General features: G+C 38.3%; 1 protein-coding gene across 2 annotated transcripts in view; it reads right to left on the bottom strand.

The window, feature by feature from the left end:
- Positions 1-25,235, bottom strand: part of DENND5A (DENN domain containing 5A) — a 51,855-nt gene that overhangs the window by 21,494 nt on the left and 5,126 nt on the right. For both annotated transcript variants that reach the window (XM_065755298.1, XM_065755299.1), the window contains exons 2-8: positions 16,441-16,512; positions 15,741-15,850; positions 14,342-15,002; positions 7,528-7,715; positions 1,821-2,138; positions 841-1,056; positions 413-647 (exon numbers count right to left, since the gene is read on the bottom strand). In XM_065755298.1, the coding sequence (XP_065611370.1) occupies positions 413-647; positions 841-1,056; positions 1,821-2,138; positions 7,528-7,715; positions 14,342-15,002; positions 15,741-15,850; positions 16,441-16,512 (1,800 nt within the window). The remainder of the gene's footprint in view (positions 1-412; positions 648-840; positions 1,057-1,820; positions 2,139-7,527; positions 7,716-14,341; positions 15,003-15,740; positions 15,851-16,440; positions 16,513-25,235) is intronic.

Genomic DNA, 25,235 nt, shown 5'->3' with positions numbered 1-25,235 from the left:
AGAAAGTTGTTTTTTTATTAAACATCTGTTTTAAGCGGTGTGAATCTATAATCACACCTCTTCAACTAAAAGCAGACCTCAAATTTAAGAGCAGAAAGCTTCTCATGAACTCTAACAGGTACAGCAGTACACGAGCACATGAAGCATCACAGAACCTCCACCAAAAGGGGAAAGATGTTTATCTTCTTAAGGTCAAACCATTTTTCTACACAAGCATGCAGGAAAATAGCTGACCTCAATTACCCTTTATGCAAACTTACAGCTTCCTATACCACATGTAGCTCACCACTTCAGTTTCACAGCTCATTTTAAAAACATGAATTGTTGCTTAACTGTAACCTAATATCTACAACAAATCGCACTGACTACCTGCATTTTCCGAAGCTTCAAGAAAGGGGCTTATTACTCTTACCAGCCTCATCAATGGTTGTGCATTTCTGATACATAGATGTGCGCAGAGTCGGCGTTCTAACATTCAGCAGCCTAATTTTATCCACTCTCGAATCAAATACTCTCAAAATAGGGTCTTTATCATCTTCATCATGGCACATAATCTTATTATCAATAAAAGATGCAAACATCTGGGTCTCCAGAAATCTTGAGAGGAAAGGCAAGTAAGGCTCAGGCTGGTCTGACAAGAAAGATGCCTAACAGACAACAAGAAATAAGGATGTTTGGGAATCTGAAGAGATACAGTCAACAAAACCTCTGATTTTTCTGATCAGAGTGTATTAAAATGCTCTGAAACCATTTAAAGCCTAGTTTTATTCCACACACCAGCTTAAGCTTGAATCCTGTTACAGGTTTTAAACAGGCTCCTGCCCTCTTATTACAACTTACTTTATCAAAGTTTTGCATCTGTTCCCTGTTTGTAAACCAAGATTCCTTGTCCTGACTGGGTTGAATGACAAACACTTCATAATCAGCAAACATTTGCGTGAAGCGGTTGGCAAATATTTCACGGACTTGAATATTCAGCTGGTAAATCTTGAATTCTTCTTCATCACACTGAATTTTAAGATCCTTTTTGCTACTGCTCTCCTCTCGCACCTCCAGCTGAGGAAGAAAGGGAACACACACACACAAAAAAGCATACTTATCCACTGGTGCAATACATATCTGACATAAGCCCAGGTTACCTACTGTTACAGATTGATTCACGACACCTTTGAAATAGATATACACAACCAAAATAAGTTGGGTGTGTCTATTAGCCCATTTCATGCAACCAAAATCTTCAGCAGCATAATGCACTAGTCATCACTACACAGCCCAGAGTAATCTTTAATGAAATAAAATGCATCTTTTCACACATCGCATGGGCTAAGGTTTATAAAAACAGCAATAAAAGATTTAGGTATTCTGTTCATATTAGTTTTGATGGGAATTAGGTATCAGAAAAGGCCACAAGAATTCACTATTCATGCACTATGGCAAGCAGGTAACGCTCAAGTAAAATTACATATAATGAGGAAGAAAGCAAGGTTGAATTTCAGCTTCAAGAGTATTTGGATGTCAGTTTTAGCTACATAAACCATAAGAAAGTAGCATAACTTTCTAATAAATCTTAAAACTAAAACCAAACAAGGCAAGGTGTATTTTTAAGCACTTTATCTTGGCCAAAACCAAAATAACGCTTTGAAAGGAACCAAAAGTTTCCTAGATGCCCTAGAATTGAATCCTCATCCATCTCATTCACAAGGTTTGTGAACATGTTAAACTGAGTGATTTCTAGTGAAGACAAACCCAGTCTTTTTACCATCACTTCAGACCTTTGTTTCAGCAAGTCCAGAGAGAGTACAGATAGCTTCATAGCTTACCTTTTCTAGGCTCACACCTGTTCTTTTAACCAGTGCTTGGAGTCTTGCAATGGTCTCATTTTCCTTTAGCAGCTCATAGGAATTCAAAGGAGATCCTGCTACATTCCCATTTCTTTTATCAGAAACCAGGTCACATGCTCTGAGGCTCTTCATCTTTGAAGCACTTTCACTATAATGAAGATTTCCCTCAGGTGGAATTCCAAAAGCTGTTAGTATCTCTGAAATTTCCTGTACGAACTCCAGCTTATTTGGGAACTGGGGCAAGTCTTCTGGCAGCTCAATGAAATGGTTGTCTACATCCACAAAGCAAAGGTTAGCCTAGGATTGAATTAAGAGCAGAATAACATTTGAATGTGCACAAGAGTCATGTTGTATTTGTCTTTGGTTTGGTGCTAGCTAGAGAAATCACACACATTTGCATGCTTTGTTATTTTGTAAAACAGACCTGCCCCAGCCATTACTGAGCTGGTTAGCTGGCTCTGAGTAAAGCAGAATTCCATATCATCTAAGAAGTCAAGTAAGAAAGACAACTCGTTTTCAAAGTGGCTTATTAGGTACAGAACAGATAGTAGCATCTAATAAAAACAGGTGTGAGATTTTGTTCACACAGACATATAGCTAGATTTTAACTACAGCATATTTGCAACACTATTTTAAACACATGCATATATACGCAAGAGCCTGCCTGTTGCTCATATTATAAGCCCACTCCTCCAAAACTCGGTGATTTCATTCTGAAAGGTGTATGACATTGCAGAAGCTGCAATGCAATGATCTTCTTACAGTAAACAACTTGAAAACTAAGTTGATTCCCTTGAAGAAGTTTGGATTTTTGATTCCAAGAAAAGGAAAGGTTCAAATGGCTGTTCCAATCTCTCTCTCACTGACCAAAGATCAGGGAAAACAAAACAAAAAAAGAAAGAAAAACTCACCTGTGTAGCTTCTATAACATCAAAAAAGCTATACATCTTTCAAAGATTTACCTCATCCTATATTTGGTGAAGTTATTATCCCTTTTAGTTTCTGCACTGACAAATCTACATGACATTACGTTACGTTCAGGATTCTGGTGAGAAAGGATGCCATTCAAAGAGAAGTTGACAGGCTCAAGAAGTGGGCCCACGTGGATCAACAAAAGCCTTGTACCTGAGTTGGGCTTAATACGTTCAGAAGGATGAACGTGCTGCGGGACTGATCACAGGACAACTAGGATCATCTGTACCTGCTGAGATCTTCATGTCTATGTAAGCTGCCATGGAGACATACCCCTAGTATTTGTGATAGATTTGGCTCTCTTGGTATTTCATCAGAACACAGTCTGGATGTCAATTCTTAGGACACAGCATACTTGCTCTGTTTGATTTACTGAACTCCAATATTAAAATAAATAAATAAGGCTAAGTTCTTAAAGTAAAAACTCATGGGATGTGCCACAGTTTAAACTGGCAGGTGGCTAAGCACCACGCAGCTGTTTGCTCACTCACCCAAGTAGGAAGGCACAGAGAATAAAAAGTAAATTTTGCAGGTTGAGATAAAAACTAATGCAGAAAGGAAGAGGAAAATAAGATAATAGCAAATGATAATAATAACACACACACAAACAAAAAAAAAGTGATACAAAAATTTGCTCACCACCTGCCAACTGATGCCCAGGCAGCCACTGAGCATCAGCTGCCCAATCCCCACCATTCTTCAAAGTTTTTTTCACATGTCATATGGTATAGAGTACCCGTTTGGCCAACTGAGGTCAGTTGTCCTGGTTCTGTCCCCTCCCAGCTGCTTTAGCCCCCCAGCTCCCTTGCTGGGGAGACAGTATAAGACACTGAGAAACTGAAATGTCCTTGGCTCAGTGACAACTAAAACATCACTGTGTTATCAGCATTGTTTTTCTCCTAAAGCCAAAACATAGCACCATACCAGACACTATGAATGAAAATTCAACTCAGTTTCAGCTAAAAGCAGAACAACATGTTATACCGGATTCAAATAGAACTTAGCATGACAATGTCCAGTTCATGCTCTGCGGTGATATTGCTCATAATTAGAAAGGTAAGCTGAAGCCTTCTGTATCCTGTTTTCCTTTTGTTCTAGTACTTGAATACTGAGACTGATTTCCTATCAAAGGAATGCATATAAAACAGTTAAGAAGTTCTTGTACAGATTCTTTGTAAACTGCCAGTAACAATCTTCAAAACAGCCTCACAATGCTGTTACACTACAGCTCCACAGAGCACACTACTGGTGAGGACACAGGGGCTTCACACGGGGAAAGGACTCAACACTAAGGAACAACAGTCCCAGGTCCTAATTGAAAGGCCTGTCTTCTCCATAAACTTTTATTATCAGAAATAATAGGGCACCTAGGTGAAAAATCTTACAAATCTTCGGAATGCAGACACAGGAATGTTCATATATCCAATGCTAAAGCCTGGTGCCACAAGGCAAACAGCAGAGTTTTCAGTTGGCTCAGTGGGACCTAGACCACATCCAGCAATTCCAAAGCCAGAGGATGACTGCAATTCTTAAGTTGCACCTCAAGTACAGTAAGGGCCAAAATCAAATACGCATCTAGCAATGCCTGTATCAAGTCCATACCCTTCCTTTTCAGCTCTGTTCAAAAAACATAGCAGGAAATTACTTAGGTTCCCTCAAAAAGACAGAGGAATGGCTTATTCACCAAACAATGAATGAGTAAGCACCCTGTCCCACTGGTATTCCAGAAAGAAAATATATCCTAAACATTAATACATAGTTACACAACATGAGTACAGTATAGCACAGTCGGTTCTGACCACTCCATCACTGCTGCTCAATTTCTATCCAGCACAGGTGCTCAGACTACAAGTAGCATACAGGTTTTCAGCCTCCTAAAAGGTCAAATTGAAACATGACTCTGAATTAGATTTTCCATTTGAATATGGCACTGAAGGATTTAAAGTCAATCAGCTACAGCATTTCTACAGCACACATCTTATGAACTTATGTAGTTGGGTAGAGATAGTGATAGGAGGATGGTTGGACTAGATGATCTTATAGGTCCTTTCCAACCTTATGAACTTATGAACTTATTGCCTGTGTGTGTTAGGTCTCATCCTTGTAAATAACCACCTACTTCACTTAAAACACGTGAAATTTGTAGGTTAAACATCTGTGCACATAGATGGCTTGTGCAAAGTGCTTTTACAGTAGTCCTACATTCTAAGGAAATCCTGAAAGGAAACGGTGACCTTTTTCATTGCTCCTCAGCAATACCGATCTTCACAACAAACCAGAATTTGTGATATACAGCTTAAGAGCAGCAGATTTGAGAAACATGAATTTAACTCCTCAACTCACTCTTTAACACTGCAGGTCTCTAGAGGTCCCTTCCAACCCCCACAATTCGGTGATTCTGCAACTACAGTACAAACTGAAATCTGTCAATAAACTCGCAGTATTATCCAGGATCTATCACAACAACAGACAGTATCCAAACATATACGAAGTAGTGATTATCTGTCCAAATCATGATCAGGCTGCTTTAAATGTGTTGGCATCAAAAGGAAAAAGCTTTTCTTCTAAACAGGTAATTATTAAAAAAAATACAAATTATTCAGATTTAGCACTCAATATCACTTTTTAAAGGCTGAAATAAGAAAACTGAGAATACATACTGTCTTATATTAAAAGCTAACATCCATTTTTCTGTTAAAGTATTCCAAATTGTCTAAAAAAAAATATGTTATGGCCAAGATCCTTTAGAGCGCTTCATTAAAAACAAGCTTTTAAAAATATACACTATGTATTTAATTTAACGAGTGGTGGAAGATCTAGCATTGCTTATTTGGACTGAAAATAATCTCACTTTCCACCTTCCTCATGCATTAGAGTGAAAAGATGCACAGGCAAATTCAACAGCATGAAACAGCACAAGTTAACTTCTGTGTTAAAAATATGTTGCTGTGTCTTTGCAAAAGTTTCTTTAAAAGGAAATTCAAAGACACATCAAACACAGTCTTATGTATTTAGTTTACAATCTGCAAGACTGCTAGTTCAACCTCCTCAAAAGATCAGTTTTACTGATAAACAAACCACATTTCACCAGCAACATCTGAAATAGCTGCGCATTCTTGCCTTCCTCTTTGATTTGTGCAGCACCTTGGTCTAGCACTGCTTCTTCCCAAGGCTCTGAACTTCTTTTCTGGGTTCTTTATAAGGCTCTAATGCAGCCACTAGAAAAACCACAAGGATGCTGGTGCACAGAGAAAAAGTCCTTAGCAAAAGCAACAATATACATAAGAACAACCATAGCTTTAAAGTGTCTTGTTTCACTGACATACACCTGCTTGACTCTACAGTTAAGTCTTGAATCTCCTAAGAGCCCCACCAGGCCACAGGGAGTCAGGGTCTTCAAGTCATTGATGAGCTTCAGGGAATTCACCAACAAGTAACACAAACTTGCATTTTGTACTCATACAGTTATTTTGCTGAAGATTTTAATCGCCATCTGACAAAGCACCAACTTTTAAGATACAGTTTCCACACTCCCAAGGTAAAGCTCCCTAAAAGTACCAGTTGTGACCAAAACAACCAAGACTGCAAGCAAACTAAAACAAGCTTTACAGCACATGTGGAGGACTTAGTCCAAACCTGACAGTTAGGACAGACTGTATTTTCCTATGTTTTAAGCTAAAATATTTTTAAAACATTAACAGCAATACAAATGACATCCTTGTTATGTCAGACAGCAATATTATAATCTTCCACAACGCTCTTCAACTGAGAGACACTAAGCAGATTGATTATTTGTTTTAATCAAGGGGTATACATTCCACTTGACCAGCTATCCTACGTAAGGAGTACACTAGCCATATTAATTAGGCCTGTCAAGACATTCAAAATTTTGTAAAATTGTAGTGAACAAAAGTAATAGTGTTTTCATGGCAAGAATGTACATTACTCTGATGTTAAGTATGCCAGTACAAAGAGTGAGTGGGAAAAAGAAATTAAGATACTTATAAAGACTTGAATTTTAATAGAAAAATAACAACAATTTTAAGAACATTTTTCTTTTGAACTTGCCAGGAAAAACAAATGAAAACCACCAGCATATGGATTTATGTAAAAAGAGCAATGTTGGCATGGTGACCAGACTGGAGGCTCACAGAAATATCTAGTCTTTAATCTCACACAGCTTTTTTAAGAAGTTCATGTCAAGCTATGTTGCAGCACTGTCTGATAATGAAACAGAAAGGAATAAAAAGTAACAGCCACCACTGAAAAATCCCCTGTCTTCTACACTTCTGCTTTTCCAGCTATTCAAATGACAGTAGAAGCAAACACACAACCAGATAAAGCAACAGAGATTACAGGCACTAGTAGGATTTTTGAAGCAGATTTTCCATTACTTACTCAGCCCATTCCCTGTGAAGTTATACCAACACTAGCAAGTAAGCAGACTCTAGCAGGGGCCAAATCTCTGTCATTGACAATTCTCCTAGCACGTGGTTTCCACGGGGGTGGGTTTTTTTGTGTTGTTTTTTTTTTTTTAAATCAATTTGATTGATTTTCTCTAGCAGCTCCAAAAATTTAAATAAGATCTATGCCAAGCCATCACCAGCAGGAATTTCAAAATGACCATTACAGTTAACATCAATATTTTGGCTCAGCCTTCACCTCTTTCATTATTACCTACAATACTTAATGAATCGATCCAAATTCCCCTCACCTCTTGAGGAAGCTCCAGCTTAGATCTGTCATCCAGTCCATTGGAGTGCAAGCCCATCAGATAAGGGACAGGAGCATCTAGAAAGTGAAGGAGTGATGCAGGAAGGATAGGAACATACACATGCTGCCACTGAAATGGAAACATTAGTGCTGTAATGGTCTCTGCCACAGTCATCAGTCTCTGATAATCTGAAAAAGAGCAAGAAAAAATACTTTTTGCAATGATATTTAAGTGAATCCCAATTAAAGAAATGAGAACTTGCTTTGAAAAAGAAACCACAGAACTTGGTATTAGCTGAGCAGCGTTTTTAATGGAAGCCCACACTTGTACACCCAAGCACATTTTGCTGAAACAGCACCACAAAGCAGGTCATTCAACAAGTCACACAGAAATGAGCAAAATCAAGTCTTCACACCCACTAAGTCACTCTGTGCTACCTAAAGCAGGGTTACAAACAACACCATTTCGAGACTGGAAGCTGTATTGTAATTGGCTAAGAAATACAGTGGAAGTATTTTATTTTCTCAGTGCTTATGGCTTTCTATGGAAGTCTTGGATGAAAACCAACGCATCTGGTATCTCTCAGATAAACATTTTTAAAAAGAGTGTTTAAATGTCTATAAAGCATGCTGTATAGTAGCCAATCCAACAGTGGGACTGAAAAACTGTAAAAAAAAATAATAAAAGGGATTAGCTTCATTTACTCTTTGCAATATATGGCCAAAGTCTCAATTCAATGTAAAAATAACTCATTTCCTTGTACAATTTCCCAGCAGTGCTAAGTGCACCTGTGCACCATGCGTACCAAAAGATCTTTTTTATTCAGCAGCTGGTGTCTAGAGCAGTTAACACTGCAGTACACTGGGCCAAAACCTCCTCCTCCTCTTTCACACTATGGAATCATCTCTAATGGGTTTTGATATCTATGCACTGTAAATGAGGCAACAGCAGATGAACTCAGAGCATGTGTTCTGACACAAACTACTAAAACACTCACAATGCAGTCAAGCAGCCAGGCTGGAAAGACCATAAAACAAGCTCAGAAGACTATGACAGTTCCTATCTTCAGTTAAGCTATAAATACAGTACAAACTGTAAACAAAGGATGCCTTTCACACGATGCTGCAAAAATATCAAGTTCCAGTCAGAAAGTGGGGGCACAGCAAATAGGAGAGAGGTGGAAAAAAGTAAGTATTCTTCGTGTCTGTGCGTGACAGAGGGGAATGTCTTCTAACACATCCATAAAATTGAAGACAATAACAAATTGCAAAAGATACATGAACACACAGGTTGAGATGTGGAGATTTCTGAAGTTGTCACGTTACCACAGAGTGAAAATGAGAAAGAATACTAGCTAAACAAACATTCCAGAGAAAAACAGATCCTGGCATCTGTGATTACAAACTTACTTTTAAACTAGAGTCTGCAATTTGCAAAGAGATCCTGAGGAAACCCTGAGGAACTCACTGCAGGCTTTATCAATGCCAGACATCATTCTGCAATCCAGATTTTGATTTGATCACTTTCAGATCAAGCTATGCCAGTGGACAAAGTACCTGCGAAAATCTTCTAGTCGCTGCCTCATGCCAGATGAACTGTACAAAGCTCCTTCAATCAAAACGAGCTAGGATGGCTAAAACAGTTGCAAGCTCTTGCTACAAAATAAATAAACAAATAAATACCTGGACTGAAGTATGTTAGGGAACAAGAAGCTTCTTCTGTTCAAGAAGCGTTTAGATGAGGTGCTAAGGGATTTGATTTAGTAGTTGGGTAGGGATAGTGATAGGAGGATGGCTGGACTAGATGATCTTGTAGGTCCTTTCCAACCTTATGAACCTATGAACAGTTTGATGAACATCACCAGTAGCACTCCCCTACTCTGCCTGAACACCAATTTATGCCTGAACAGTTACTTATTACTGTGCAGCTTTAATCACAGCCTTGACTTCAAAAAAGTGATGAATTAATGATAAGCTTTGGTAAGAAGAACCTATTCCATACCCTATTTTCTCCAGTGTGAAACTTTAAAGTAGCTAGAAATGCACAAACATTCCAGCTGGTTCATATTCAGCTTGTTTACCCAATAGAACAAATCTCAGAATAGAAACAGTGTTTTCCTACTGCACAAAAACACTCTGTCTAATTCTGCTGGCTAATTTAAATACAACTTCTATCTCCGTCAAGCCAAAATTCTCTAGGCATTATGCACTCCAAGAGCTGCTGGCAAAAGGACAAAGGCGAAAAGCCTGCAAACAAAGCAAAATAACCTAGATGTTTTCTTAAGTTAAACCTATCCAAAGAGGGTGTGGTGTTTCATTTGTTTTGTAAAACAAAGGAAAAAGCAGCACCAGAGCACTAGAACGGATTTCAATATTCATTTCTTTTTCTTTTTTTAAAAGGAAGTGCTCCAGTAGTGGTGTTACTTTCACTCCCATTTTTGAAATCATAATATGCTCTTCTGGTGCAAATCCACATTGTTTTTCTTCTTATTACTATTTTAATAACACATGACCACTTGCTTTAAGAACGCAGAAAAGGTCTGATTTGCTCTTTCAGCCAATTGCTGTATGTAAAACACATTATCTCTTAAAGTGCTTTACTGAAGCTATTCACACCCCTAACTACCTGTGTCTAGCACATCCAGAAGTTTTTGCTATCTGTAACAGACAAGCAAATCAAGGAAAAAGAACAAAATTCATCTTGAGTCTGGAAAGAGAAGGAAAGGGAAGAAGATATAAGAAACATTTCAATCCTCCATTCTCACATTGTACTAGAGATGTCTATGAGAACCTACAGAAATCTGTTACTTTAGAGTTGCCCTTACAAAGGGGCACTGCTACCACAGATGAGTTTAGAGATCTTCAGAATGTCAGTAAACCAGAAGGATGTGCTATTGAGATTAAACCTCTTCTTAATTTGATGAGGCAAAAAGTTACATATGCAGTCACTGTAGGCACATGACATGCAATGCAGCTGAGCCACAATGATAAAGTACCGCCAGGACCTAGAGCTCCCTTTAAGCATGGTAAGAAGCCCAAGAAGTCCACTTTCTAAATTACTGTAGGCATAAGAAGCAAACGTCTTTCTTGGAGTATGAGACGAATAGTGCAAAAAAAAAACCAACCAATACTTTAAATCTTTACAGAGAATATAATTTCAAAGCAAGTGAAGTGAAGGGAGGAGCAAAGGCAAAGCAATCAGAAAAACTTTTACTTGAAAATGGCAGCAGGCAGCAAATACCCAGAAAAATAAAGCTGAGCAAGATCATCTGTGGCAGTGGTGCATTATATTCCCCAGTTGATTGTTTTGAGCTGTTTAAAAATGCCTCCTCCAAGCAGATTTCACAGCTGTCTGAACTCTGCATACTTTTCATAAAAGCAATAGGTGCTGTATAATAGAGGTAAAAAATAAACCCATTTAACAGATGTAAGAGCAACATAAACTGCAGGAAAGCAAACCAGGTCCTGTAAAATAATCTAATGAGGGCACAGCCAAAGCTCCCCTTAAGCACCACTGTCTTCTGGTGTTTCTGCCTGAACTTCACAGCTCAGCGCTAGCTTCAGGCTCTTCATCATCTTCCAAGCACTTGCATTCCTCTAGTGCTTTCCCAAGTGGGAGAGGCAATCCTCTCAAGGAGGCAGCCAGATTAAGGAACTCATTCTCTACGTTTGGCTTATATTGCTCCCAAACATACAAGCTGTGCCAACGTAGTGGGACAAAAGAATTTCCAGAAGCATGAATTCAGAAACACGTTGGAAGAAATCTCAAAGCAAAACACACTCACTGCCAAGCAAAGCTGCTCCTGTTCCAAGGACTGCCAGCAATTGAAAGTACTACACAGCTTGTTTCAGAAATGAATGCATCTGCCTCCAAAGTCCACCAAGGAGAAATAAAGGGGGGAAAAGAAATAAGCCTCATAAGCAAGCCCTCTCATACTCCTCTAAACCAAAATCCATTCAACACGAGCAGCAATCTCACCTGACCCAGAAGAATGAGAAGCGATCCTGTTTCAACTGTCAGCTTTAAGCACCAAGAGATTCACCAAAGCCAAAAGACAATGAAAAAATTAAAATTTATATTCACAAAGACAACGTAGACCTCACACTACTGCTCATGCAAGAACACTGGCAAACTCTTTACAAAAGTTCAAGCAATTTTCAGTTCCTCTCAGAATTGACCATAATTCTACCAGAATTTTCAGATCCTCTCAGAACACACCATCACCCATATCTGCATTCAGCATGCTCTTCCTTGCAAACAGAAAAAAAAAAGTTCATTAACCATATGGAACGTATTGGGAGAATACTCCACTTAAAAGAAAACAAAGTAAAAGAAGGAAACTAACTGGTAAAGGTATAGATAATCAGAACCTTAGTCAGGTGTCATTTTTCTACTGACAACATTCTTTTAAGCATCAAGGAAAGCAATCATTCTACTAAGCCAATTTTCTACTTCACTGCAACATAAAAAAAATTCTAGGTTAGAAATACATGAGATTACAGGAAGAAAAAGTTTGTTTTCTAGAATTCCAAATTACTTCCCAATCTCATTTCAAATAAGAAAATAAAATTAGTCTTTATCAAAAGCATTTTAGAAAAGTCTTCAACTTGACTGCTAGCAACTCCATCAGAATTCACTAACTTTTGTTATTAACTCACTATTAGCTTTAATAATGTTCTCAGTAAGTGTTAGAAAAATGGCTCAAAAAAGAGCAAGAAAAAGAATGAGACTAGATTCCTCAGAAAATGTATGCTTATGTTTCAAAAACTTACAGCTACTGTTGACTGAGAAGGCAATGATGATTTTGCCAAAGCTGATGGCCAAAAATCCAACAAATAACTAAAGCTATTTTTGGACTGGAGGAAGGCTCTTCAGCCAAAATTTATTAGTGAAAACTTGAAAGACTGAAACAAGGCACTTCTGTAAAGTATACAGAAGTACAGCTAGGATCAAACTTAGAGTAAGGTCATCAAAATTCACAGCTACTGGCCTTCGGTTGAAGTAAGTTCTCTCTCTTGATTTCCATACATCTGTGTGTGAAAGCAAAAAATCCACCTCCCAGAGCTGCATTAATCACAAACTAATCAGACACTTGGAAAGAGCCAAGGGGGATAACCATGTTGAGTCTATCAATATGACCTTGGAAACAGAACCTAGAATATAGAAGTCCACAAGCTTGCCAAGTTCCAGCCCAAGAGAAGTGACCCTCCAAGAAAGGTACAGGGAACACCACTCCAATGTTGTGACACATGCATTACTCTTCTTGCTGTGCTTCCAGCTGGTGAGGCACACAGCTCCAGCACTACAAGCTAACTTGACTGCCTTCTTCAGATGGAAGAGTTCCTGTTGAAACTTCTGCTGGTGAGACAGAGATGTTCACTTAAACTCTCCCTAAATCCAGAATATATAAATGCTTGATCTAGTTACAGAGAGACCGCAAATAAGTTTGTCTGCTAGGCAATTATTTCCAGATCTTCTATGAATAATATTCAAAACAGGTTTTTTTTTGAAATCCAAAGACTCTGACTACTATCCAACACTATACAGTGTTGGGTTGGTTTTTTTTTTTGTTTGTTTTTTAAGGGTTTGAGGTTTTTTTGTTTGGTCTGTTGTTTGGGGTTATTTTTGTTTTTGCTTTTTACTGTACTTGAATAAAGGTGCTGTTTTTCTCTGACTGTTAACATTTACACAATGCAACAACAGAGACAATGTCTTGCTCTATATACACCTTTGATCCCCACACACACAAAACTGTTCTTTGGCTTTAGTCCATACACACATCTCAACACACAAACATGTTCATTTCATGCTTCAAGAATTTTGTTAATAATGGTAGGATATATTTCAAAAATACTTAACATTCACTTTCCACATACTTCAGTGACAGCTCAGTGGAAGAAAATACTGAAAACAGACTTCAGTAACACCATAGGCTATCCCACGATTCAGCTTAGAGTCTTCCAGACTTCTTATCCATTACTGTAAAACTGTTCAAATGCAAACTGACTACTTTAATCCATACTGTTAGCTCAAAACCACCTATCCATTATGTCAGTCCTAATGTTAGGACAAAGAAAACTAGAAAAAAATTATCTTTTGGCATAACTCCACATACTTGGTTTTAAAGTAACAGAACTTAGAGAAAAAAAGCCCAGTGTTCTCAGACTTCAACACAGCTTAGTTCCTCCTGTCTATCCTCTTAAAAGCAAGCTTTATCTACAAGACATCAGCACGAGACATCAGTAACCAGTGTTTCAGGCCTTAACAGAGATTTGAATTTTAAATTCCGGCAAATAAAACTTGCTCGGGTAATTCTGAAACATGACTTTATGTGCTCAAAGAGAAAATTATATTTGTACTATTAATTAACTCTTCAAAGTCCTATACAGTTTATTGTGTATCCTCTCAAATGCACAGACAGTTTGGCAGAGACAGGAGGGAGAACTCAGCTAAGCAATTACATGGGAGAAAGCATATTACTCTAACAATAGAGCACTTCCAGAAAGAACAATGAAGGGGACACTCAGCCCACGACTACAGCAGACTACACGGAGGTCCCAAGGTTTAAGCTGAGGTGTCTAGAAATAGGAAACAGAAAAGCTCTTTGTAATTTGGGATTTTTTTCTTGACATTAAAACCAGCACGTAGATTAGCCTTACTGCATTAGCACTCTAATGCCACGTTAACACAGCTACTCTGGTTTCTGTATTTTATTTTGTTCTGTTTCAGTTTTGCTTTTTTTAAACATTCCAGAAATGAAGAATCCTTATGCCAGTACACCTACCAGATGAGAAAACAAAAATGAAGTACTCACGCTGTGAATAAAGCAGTATCTGAAATTCCAAGAGGGCACAGGTAAAGAGTTGAACCACATTTTCGACTCCAAGCAATTCAAAAACTTCTTTAACTGGGAAATCAAACAACGGTAGTTCATTGGTGCTTGGCCTCTGGCAGATAATTGGTCCATAAACACCAGAAAATTTTAATGACCTTCCTGCTGGAGGAAGAGGAACCTCATACAGAATATTGTAGATGTAGCTTTCTAAAGGTAGAGGCGGTGGCTGAGGTGAAGTCACTGCTTGGTGAAGTTGTTCTAGTACTTTCTTACAAGCTTTCATGAAAGACATTGGAGTAATCAAACAAATGCACTTTGAAACGTAGAGCGTGTCTCTGCTAATGTCATACGAGTTAAAACGCTGTAGCTTTGAAATAGAAGTGCCATTGCAATCTCCAGCGCTGCTGCAGCTATCTTTGTCATTTGTGGGTGGAGTATGAAGAATGTCATATTCAGCATTGTGCATATGATACAACGTCTGCATTGCACTGCAGATCTGTTTGCTAGTAACTTCCTCAAAAAACGTGAGAGAAAATCCAAACGTCCGTGAGCCATCTTCACGAGTAATAATAAAAGAGTGGAACTGAGGTTCTCTAGAATCTGCCTGCGTCTTGAAAGCAAGCCCTTTAGGCATACACAGCTATAAATAAATGGAAAAAAAGAGGGGAGGGGGAAAAAGGAGGCAATATTAATTATCACTTTTTCACTCCCCCTCACTTCAGAAGCATTTGTTAAAACAGAATTTAGAACCCACAAGCTGCCCCCATATTTCATATTAAAACTGGATTAAGTCTTTTATCTCTGTACAATACAACAACTCTGATCCAAATTAGAAAACCTAAAGGAACACTTTGAAAGGACTGTATGGTTTTTTTCTATTAAAGGCCGTAAACATTTTGTTACAAACTTCAATAGGAATAAAATAAAATTCCAACTCACATTAAAAAGAAGTAATTGGTCAGTAAGACCAGAAAGCTGACAAAGAAAAGTAATATTTTCGGTCTAAAATAACAAACTATACTACGTTCCATTCAACAGAAGTATTGTGCACAAGGGAGATTCATTAACCACAGGCTAGTTTATTTCTCCACCCATTCTCTAGAACGTAACAGAAAAAGTTGTGAAGAACAAAAAACTGTCTTAGAGACATATCGCTTCTACATTTTAAACCTAATTTCCTTTAAAGAATATCCTAATTAAATGAAAAGATCTTTTAAGCCTGCACGATTTCGAGCAATTCACGGTACTTTTTCCCCGTCTATCATAAGATAGTGCAATATTTTGGGGTTTTTTTTGGACAAGGAAAATACAAGTAAATGTTTTCAACTGTTCAAGTAGGTTTTTGTCTTAAAAACAAGAGCAGTTAAGCGATACTGACCATTCCCACTGCATCCTGGTCAAAAGGATTCCACTCAACATTCTCAGGATAGCGAGCAAGAACTTTGGACTTAAATGTGCGTCTTAACGGAGTCTGATCAAAGTTCTCCCCTGAAGGTGGAAAAAAGACACAGATGTAAATATTTCATTCTCTTTTTAAGCTCAAACAAGGCCGTAAAACGGGACAGCAGCAGGTACACGTGAGGATAAGTGAGTTAAACACACACTCTCCTTTCAAGGGAAACGGAAAATGCGAGACAGTTAGTTAGCATAAAACCAGACTGCAGATATTAGCAAGGACTGGCACTGTAACATTTCTATGTTAAGTATGTGTGCTTTTTCTTAAGCGTACCTTCAGATTGCAATTATGCCAACGGTTCTCTAAACTACTCTTCAGATATTTCAAGTTCACAGTGAAGTACAGCTAAAGCTTAATCTTCAGTGTAATTTTGTTACAGAAGAAAAGCACAAATAGACAAGAGGCAAAGACAATGCAAGTTTAACATAAACGTGCCATCGCTTAGTTTCTTCTTCAAGACTTAAGTAAAAAATGATCATCTAGTACAAAAAGTTAGCTGTGAAGAAAGAGCTTAGAGTGTTAAAAGATCAAGAACCAAGTAAGCGTCCATGAAAAGAGAGTATCAGGAGAATAGAAAATAGTGTTTGTTCTGTTTTTAATTTCCCCACGCATTTTCCTTTACCTTCTGTTGCACTTGAAATGAAACGGCTGGCACCATCTCGGGTTTTAGAGGCCTGTATATACTGGCATAAAGCTATATAACAAATAAAAACAACACTGCATTATAAATCTCATACTGTCAACCGTAATTATGTAGCTAACACACCAGTAAACAACACGTATTCCACACTGAATTAGCATACGTAATAATGAGTCTACTCTCTTAAGATGTTTTCTGTACATACACAATCTTGTGTAAGTTTCACATTTCATACAGATACTCCAGCTCCTGTATGCACAACCACTACAGCAATGCAGCAATAGTAATTAGTTGCCTGACAAATGAATGAAGTTTTACATGTTAAAATGTAAAATACTCCCAAAGAGCAGACAATGAAATCAACTGCAATAAGACCATTCCAAAGCCTTTAGAAATACATGGATTTTAGTGGCATGGCTCTAATTTTTAAAAGCTATAATAAAGCCTGGCTGACACAGCCACTAGAGCAATGAATGCCCATTGTGACATCACTCAGTAAGTCCACAGTTGTTCTTCCAAATCTGTGTTTGCTAAAAGAAAAAAAAAAAAAACAAAGGAAAAAAAAAAACCCCACACAACTGCATATCTTAAAATAAGCTTTGCTATTTTACCAGAATGCCATTAGCTAAGCAATCATGCAGCTGCTGGCAGCTTCACTAACAATCAGTCAGAATTGCATGAAATCATACAATTTAAATAAATCAAACTATTTCAGCAACACCTGCAAAAGAGAAAACACTTTTCAACTCTTCACTTATTTTCTTGTACGCTACAATTACACGGCAATGGAAACTGATTTTAAAATTGACTGAGTTTGTTCTCTACGTTTACAGTAATATTTAAAACTGCTTCTAAATGAACTAGAATCTTTATTCAGTTACTTACACCAAGTAGCCATACAGAGAGTTATAACACTGTCTACAGACAATAAATACAGATGCTAGTAAATACACCACTCCACTACAGTAAAGAAATCTTTGATTCCTTCATATTTTAGAAGCCTTCAGACAGTTAAGAAGTCACCTAAATTTGGAGTTGGTTTCGAGTCTTCCTTAACTATTAGCTCAAACAGGGATCTTATCCTGAATCAGGACCTATGACAGGTCTCACAGTACCTAAGCTGCTCCTGTATTTCGTTTCTCTCTCTCTCACACTTTTTTTTTTTTCAATATCCTAGCACAGAAAATAAAAGAAAGATCACTGGTTGTTTTTTCCTTTTTTCCTGTCTGGCTGAAAAGCGACAAACTGATTTTCATAAAAATAATAAAAAATATACCTGAGCATTCTTATATTACTTCATTCAAAAATATCATTGCTCAAAGAGAAATGAACGTCTGCTTGGGAAATCAGAAACAGGTATATAGAGAGGAGTTGTCAGGGAAAACAAAATCTAATACAACGTCTCTGAAACACAGCCTTCTTGAAAAACAGCAGAATCGATGGCAGAAAAACACTTACTAACAGCATCAATGCAAAAGCTAAAAAACAAACTTAGAAGATGAAAATAAGGCTTTAGTGAAACTTCCAGTCTTCAACAAGTAAGTCAGGAGGTTTAACCCCCCTACTATTTTCTATATATCTATACATCTGTGCAGATGATATAACAACTGCCTTTTTTGTAACTGAGGAAAAACTCCATTTACTAAGCCAGTTGGCTTTCCTTCCCCTACATAATTAAACGAGTAAGCACTTTAAAGTCCAATGTTTTCCTGAGCTTGGGAAACCACACATGACAATTTCTGGGTTCACCTACATGTAAGAGCATGCGTATTTTGAAAAGAAAGACCATTTCTGAAATAATCTTTTCAACAAGATGATAAAGAGTGGGAAAAAAAAAAAATCACGCTGCTCTTCCTTTACAATCACTCCAAAAATCCCCCAATAACCAATGCTCATCTACTTTAAAAAGCTGTTCCCTGTGTTCCCCGAAGACAAGGACATTTTTTAGCTCTAAAACTCAGTCTAGAATTTAATGTAAGTACTAAAACTGTTTTTTGGAAACCCACCTTACCTTTGGAATCCCAACGCAGACAGAAGCATACACGTGTTCTTGTAATCAAAGACACAATTCAGCTACTGCACAGGCACTGCTCTTGTTGGACAGACTCCACACTTCACTTCTACCCTAGAGACACCCCATTCTGGTTTTATATTTGTCTTGTTGACTTTTTTTTTTTGCATCAGCACAGTCTTCCACTGATTGCCCATCTCTTTTTTTGTTTGTTTATTTATTTTGGTAAAAACCTCAATGCTTGTAACAAAATCTGCTAGACCTTCAGATTGAGCAAAGCTAAATTCAAATGATTCTGATAGGATAGGGAACTCAAATGACAACTCACCAACACCATCTGAAAATCTGAACCCTGGAACAGAAAGTTGATCTGTGCAACTCCAGGACACTGGAGCAGCAGCCTATTTTCCTGCCATTACAACCACTGAGAACCTGAGCACCAGCAGGTCCACTGCTAGGCTCCTGTTCATTGCCCTCATGGATCAGCTAGCAGTTATCACTAAGCATGCAACAAGAGACAAAAAAAAATTGCTTTACTTCAGCGTCCAAATCCAATTAACCCTTAGATCCTAAATTTATGACCAGTTGGAAGCTTTTCAGCTTCTCACATACACTTCTTGCTCCAGCAAAGCACCAAGTGCAGCACATCTCCAGTAGGCAAAAATAATCCAAGGTTTCAAGATCTGTCTCTACATGAATTAGACACTGGATTGATTTAGTGTTCATTGAAAGGGTTTTGATGACTTCCTTCCAGTACATAAACAATCCCACATTTACTGTAAGGGAAAAACCTGAAAATTCAAATTGTCAATAAAACAGAAATGGAAGACAAGTTTCTTGAACTACTGGGAATTCAAACTTAAAATCCTACCACCGAAGACATACATCCCTTGCTTCTTTCCTTTTCTTTTTCTTTTTTTCTTTTTATTTTGGCTATACCTCTTGCAGTGTTCTATTTGCAAGCTGAACAGTGGGGAGGACAACTCATGGGTGGTGTCACTGCTATTAGCTGCATATAACCATGCTAAGTTGTAGAAACATCTTCACATGCTGTCATAAAATAAGCTACAGCTCAACCAAAACTGCTAACACATAGGCTGTGAATCCAAGCCAAGCCTGAGGAGCGCACACCTTCTTTCATGTAGCTTATGGCAACAGAAGCAAAACATATTTCAATGGACTACTTGCAAATCTGTAACATCAGTTCCCAACAAGTTTATAGGATTGTATCAGGTTAGTTTTCCCTTCTGACCAGCTTGTTTCTTTTTGAGTTTGCTTCTAACACTACCCTAGATTACGTTCCATACATCAGACACCCGTAGCTCCAGGTAGCTTTGTAGCACCATGGCAAGTTTCCATCCATGCAATACAATTCTACCTAGTACAGAGCAACACTCCATGGCTTAAACTGTCCTTCCGGACAAAGGGCAAACTGGATCAAAAAATTCTAAGGGTACTTTGTAAGCTTTTTTTTTTTTAATTGAACCATAGGTTTTTAACATATGCTATCAATTCATTATTTGGTTACAGGTTTTAGAATACGACTGCAGTGCTATAACTCAACCATTCAAGACTAAGAACTACATAGAAATCTCACCCTGAATATTGGCTAGGAAAAAAAATCTTTGAACAGGTATTTGAGAGGCAGAACTGGCTGAATTTTCCTGCCACAGCAGTAAAGAGCATCTGAGAAGCAGCTATCCTAGTTACAAGTGCCTGACAGAATAACTGAACGGTCACACAACACTGCTTTTCAAGAACAGTTAACACTGACACCTTCGTCTGTTCACTGAGCCCACTGACCTGCTCAAAATAATTGTAAAACAAAGCTCTACTGATTCTCATTAAGCAGTTTGTTGCTCTTAGCATGCCAAGCAGCTTGTTTCTTTAAATCCCTGTGATAAAGCCTGCTCGTCATTCAACCCATTGAGCTTCAATGTACGTTTACTGCATACATTACATCTTTTAATGGAAAACTATATTGGAGATAGCAAGTAATCAAAACAAATCAGTTAAATTCTCCACATAAGGACACTCACTTTTTTTTCTTTTTTTTTAATGTGCATACACAGGCTGTATAGGAACATCTTATGACTATCAACATAAAGCAGATTAACCACGAAACAATACACATTACTGTAACTAAACAAATGAATAATGGCAATCTGCACCAGCAACAGCAATTATGAACCACACATTTCAGGCAGCTTTCCTGAGCTAAGCAGCACACTAGTGAAACACAAGATAGGATTCAAGAGTCCCTAGAGAATCCTTTAACCATACCCTTTACCTCTATTTCCTATCCCACAGCTTATAGTCTTGCAATGGTGGAAGTCACTGCAGCTCGCACTAAGGGCTCAAGATCAGGCAGGCCATGACAGCCAAGAATTTGGGGATTTTAACACATTAACACATACTGTGTTAATTTCATTCTGCTCTGAATTTCAAAAATGCAATAGAAGGCTAAGGATGCCCAGGAAAAGGAATATAAAATTAACACTCTCTGGATTATTCTCTCATTTTAACCATATCAACAAGGCCCAAAAGGGCAAGCTGATGTCTTGTTTTATCTTGCAGAAGACCACCGTGGGACCTTGACTGAACACAGAAAGGTAGACAGATAACTTTAATCATTTGTGTCTTGTGACAAATATTGAAGATTCGACCACACCAGAATGTTGAATATACCTCTTGGTTACTTTATATATTGTGGGTGCACAGTACCATGTTTCTCTTTGTTGTGGGTGTTCTCTTTAGATCTGCTCAACTCCACACTTGGGTTCAGAGCTGCCACAGGTTATGCTGGCTTACTGGCTACTCCCTGCACATTTCTTTTGACCCCTTCTTCCACACCTTTCTATCAAACTGATTATGATTTGCATGCAACTCCGCTCTGGTGTTTCCAACTTCCTGATAAACTGGGAAACGTACCAAGGGACCCATCTAATATCTGTCAGATGTGGTCACAAAAATTAATCCATTATGTTATTGATGATTTTCAGTGTCAGAGAGATGTTTTTTGTAACACCAGTCCAGGAGTTTCATCCAAAACATGGCTGTTGGGAAGTGTCTATGTTCCGTTAAGTAACGTGTATGTCTCTGAGATTACCCCTCTTAGGTTTTATATCATGGGACATCCTACATACACTATCCCGTGAAGGTTCTATATATTGGAACAATACTTAACTTGACAAACTAGTACGTATCTCTCTCAGCATTTCAATCACTTTTGAGATGCTCAAATGGGTAATTCTATCCACATTTAATCTTGAAACAACATGCAGTGGAACTAATGAAGTTATACCTTCATTTAGCCTATTAGAAAACATATTTGTTCCATCTACAGTCCTGGCAAAACACTTACTCTTTGAAAACATTACATGGCAAGTCCATGTATTGTCAAATTGGACTAGATATGCTTTCTGAAAATTCAAATCACAAGCACAACAAGTACTGATAATGCATTGCAAAACCAGTTAGAGCTTGGTATGTTGTTAAGGAATAGATTGTTCGTGGCAAACTGAATGACTCTAATTGTTGTCTGAAAATTGATGATAACAGTAAAGTTGTTAAACAAATTGCCCAAGGTATACAGAAAATTGCCCATGTTCCCATCCAAACTTGGAAAGGCCTAGACTTCGACCTTTTTCCTGGCTTCGAGGTGGCCCATGGGTGGAACCCATTCTATTTTATCTACTGTGTGTTGTTGCAGCTCTTCTGTTTATTCCATGCATGATTTAATGTTGTATTCAACTTATACAACTCCTATAAATTGGAGTGGAACATCTCCTTAACCAGAACCGCACGTATTTCACACCAGAGAGAATTCCCTTTCCCAGAGCAGCTCTTTCTTGGGTATCTTCCCTTTTATGCTGAAACACACCAATCTACCATCCTGCATTTCTATCCCCTCCTCCCCTCAGTGCTTGCAAGACCATCAGACACACACAGAGAAATTCAAGCTGAAGTGGTGGTTAGACTAGTCTATTTATTGCTCAAACTGGGACTTCAACTGTTTTGAAAATGGTTTGAGTTATTTACATTAGAAAAATCTTGAGGATCACTTTTTTTCTTTTAGTTTTTCTTATTTTTTTCCCCCCAGTATCACTACATTAGCAATTGGAGTAAGAGGTTTCACATGTACTGTATGCAGTGAACTGGGGGTTTGTCTACTATGTCCAATGGCTGTTATTTCTTAGGACTTGTAAGAAATCTACAACCAACAACCCTCACAGCTGTCATTTCCTCCAAACTCCTTTATGCAAGCTACAGTCCTACTCTGGCTGAGAAGAGCTCAAAGGCAAAGGAAGACTGCCATCTGCCTTTCTAAAACCAAGGTAGAAATGCACGTTAGGGACACACCACCCTCTACTTAAGTGTAATTGAAATGTAGGTTGAGGGGAGTGCCATCCTTCAGCTGTAAAAAAAAACAACAGACAAACAAACAAAAAAAACCCAAAGAGTTTTATTTAGAGGAATCAGAGAGAAGATAAAGAGAATAATCAGTGCAGTTGAAGGCTCCAATTTGTTTTTGGCCTGTTTGTCATCTGAGGAACCCAAACTTGCTCCTTACCCCAAACCTGTAAGAACACTCCTTTCAGCATACAACCTATACTGCAACAGTCAATGAACAATATACTTCCTCTTGCAGCCTCTAGAAAGATGAGAAAGACAAAAATACAGGTTAATTTCAAATCTGCTGACTGGAAAAGACACTTTTGTATTCTCAGTTTCTTTTGCTTCTCAATAACTGTGACACAAAGAGCCTCACTGTGCAATGAAAGAAAAAGAAAAAACAACACCTAGGAGTTACTTTCACTGTGTAAGTGGATATTCAGTGTAAATACCACTGGATACAAATAATATCTTGATATCTTCCTTCAATGGCACGTATTCTTCTAAGCCCTCTATGAGGAATTAAAATAAGAAATTTATAGATATCCACTTGTAATTTAAGTCAGTATTCATTCAGTTGGTAACAAAACACATTGCCACACTTATTGAGGAACACTCTCAAAAACTGCAGCAGTGATTTTTAAAGCACCAAAGAAAACCAGTTGAGAACACCTGCATTCCATGACTGCACACTCAGGAAATGAGAATCTTTTGGTTTTCCTCTTCTGCAACAGTTTTAAGAAAAGCGGGTAGCTGCGAGCCAGGGAAGTGGCAAAAGGAAAAATCAAGAATCCAAGGCAGCTTTTTAAAAATTACACAAGAAAATCCCCAACTTATATCTTTAAAAGCATCCTAAGTAGTTGTTGGCTTTTGTTAGCTTGTTTGCTTTAAGAGAAATACTCCAAATGCAGCACAGGACAGTAAGATGGACATGACACATTTAAACTAAGACTGCCTGATGGAAGTTTTCAATGAACTGTTCTGAAAAATGAAAATCTTTCACGACCTTTTTTTTCCCCCTGCATTAGCCAGAGCAAGAAGACAGAAAGATCTTTTGCTCTGCTTTCAACTAAACAACAGAAGCAGCATTCAAAATTACAATAACAGGCGTGTTCTCACCCACAGCAGGGAGCAGGGTGGTTAGCTTCTATTACAGAGTAAAGCTGAAATGCATGCAAAAGAAGACCTGAAGAAACAAAAAGAATGGCCTATCTGCGGAAAACAACAGAATTCTTTTATGTGTACTAAAGATATAAAATGGAAGAGACCAGTGGAGTCTGGATCTTCGCAGAACCAGATCACAGATCCCAAATGAACTTCTATGGGAAAGGTGAACTCTGTGACACTACGTACCGTTCCACACATGCAACGAACTTGCAGTACTAGGAGCAACCTGACAGAGCACAAGTAACGCACATCCTCTGGATTACAAAAGCCCTACAGCTCGAAGTCAGGTCAGATTCTGCAGACTATTCCACGAGGATTTCAGATTGAAGATTTTTCTGACTGTAGCCCCCAGTGGTGCCATGTTTCAAGGCAACATACCACTTGAGGCAATGGCTGTGCATTACCAACCACTTCCCTCATCCCAGGACCTGATGATCCCCGGAACCTGCTACAGTGATCCACATCCATCAGGACCAGCCATTCCTCTTGCAAGGAAAGGAAGTAGAAGCACATGACCACATTAAGGACAGAAGACATCCTGACATCGCAGCAGCTTGTGGTTAAGACTGGTCTGGGCTGTCACAAAATCTCTGACACACTTATTCTCAGAAACGATGCTGATAAACAGAAATGTTACCAGAAAACTGCAGAATGAGGTCTCTCACATTTCAACCTCTCAGACCACCCACAAAAAGCGAGCTGGAAAGGGTCACGACATTCCTATGCTGGTTAGAGCTGGTACTGGGACTTTTCCCCACGGTAATTCTGAAGACAGCTCAGTGAGTTAGCGCTAAGTTTGGAAAACAAACTCAGGACGTAACAGTGGTAAGGGAGTTTGCTGAAAGTAGCAAGTCAAGGAGAAATAAGTAATACAATCAAATAGTAGAATAGCTGACAAGAAAATAAGGGTCATGAAGGTCAGAAGCAACACACAGCTCAGTACAGAACACTGCAGCAACCTCAGCATCCCTCCCCCATACACACACCTTCCTGCAATTGTAAATACAAAGAACAGCAAGTACAGTTGCAAGACTTTCCCAAGCTCTCTTGAAGACATGCTGGAAGAAAATGTCTCTCTGTGAGCCCACTGTTTCCTCAATCAGTTAAACACTAAAGGTATTCTTGTCCATCAAATAAGCAAAGTAGCAGCTTCCCTGAGAGAATGAGAAACAAGCCTTTAGAAGAAGCACTCAAAGCAAATTCT

This window comes from Cyrtonyx montezumae, unplaced genomic scaffold (assembly GCF_038088225.1).
Source record: "Cyrtonyx montezumae isolate F1298 unplaced genomic scaffold, pur_monq_1.0 scaffold_10, whole genome shotgun sequence".
Classification (NCBI taxonomy): Eukaryota; Metazoa; Chordata; class Aves; order Galliformes; family Odontophoridae; genus Cyrtonyx; species Cyrtonyx montezumae.
Note: the sequence above shows the minus strand (reverse complement) of the source record. Positions and strands in the feature narration are given on the sequence as shown.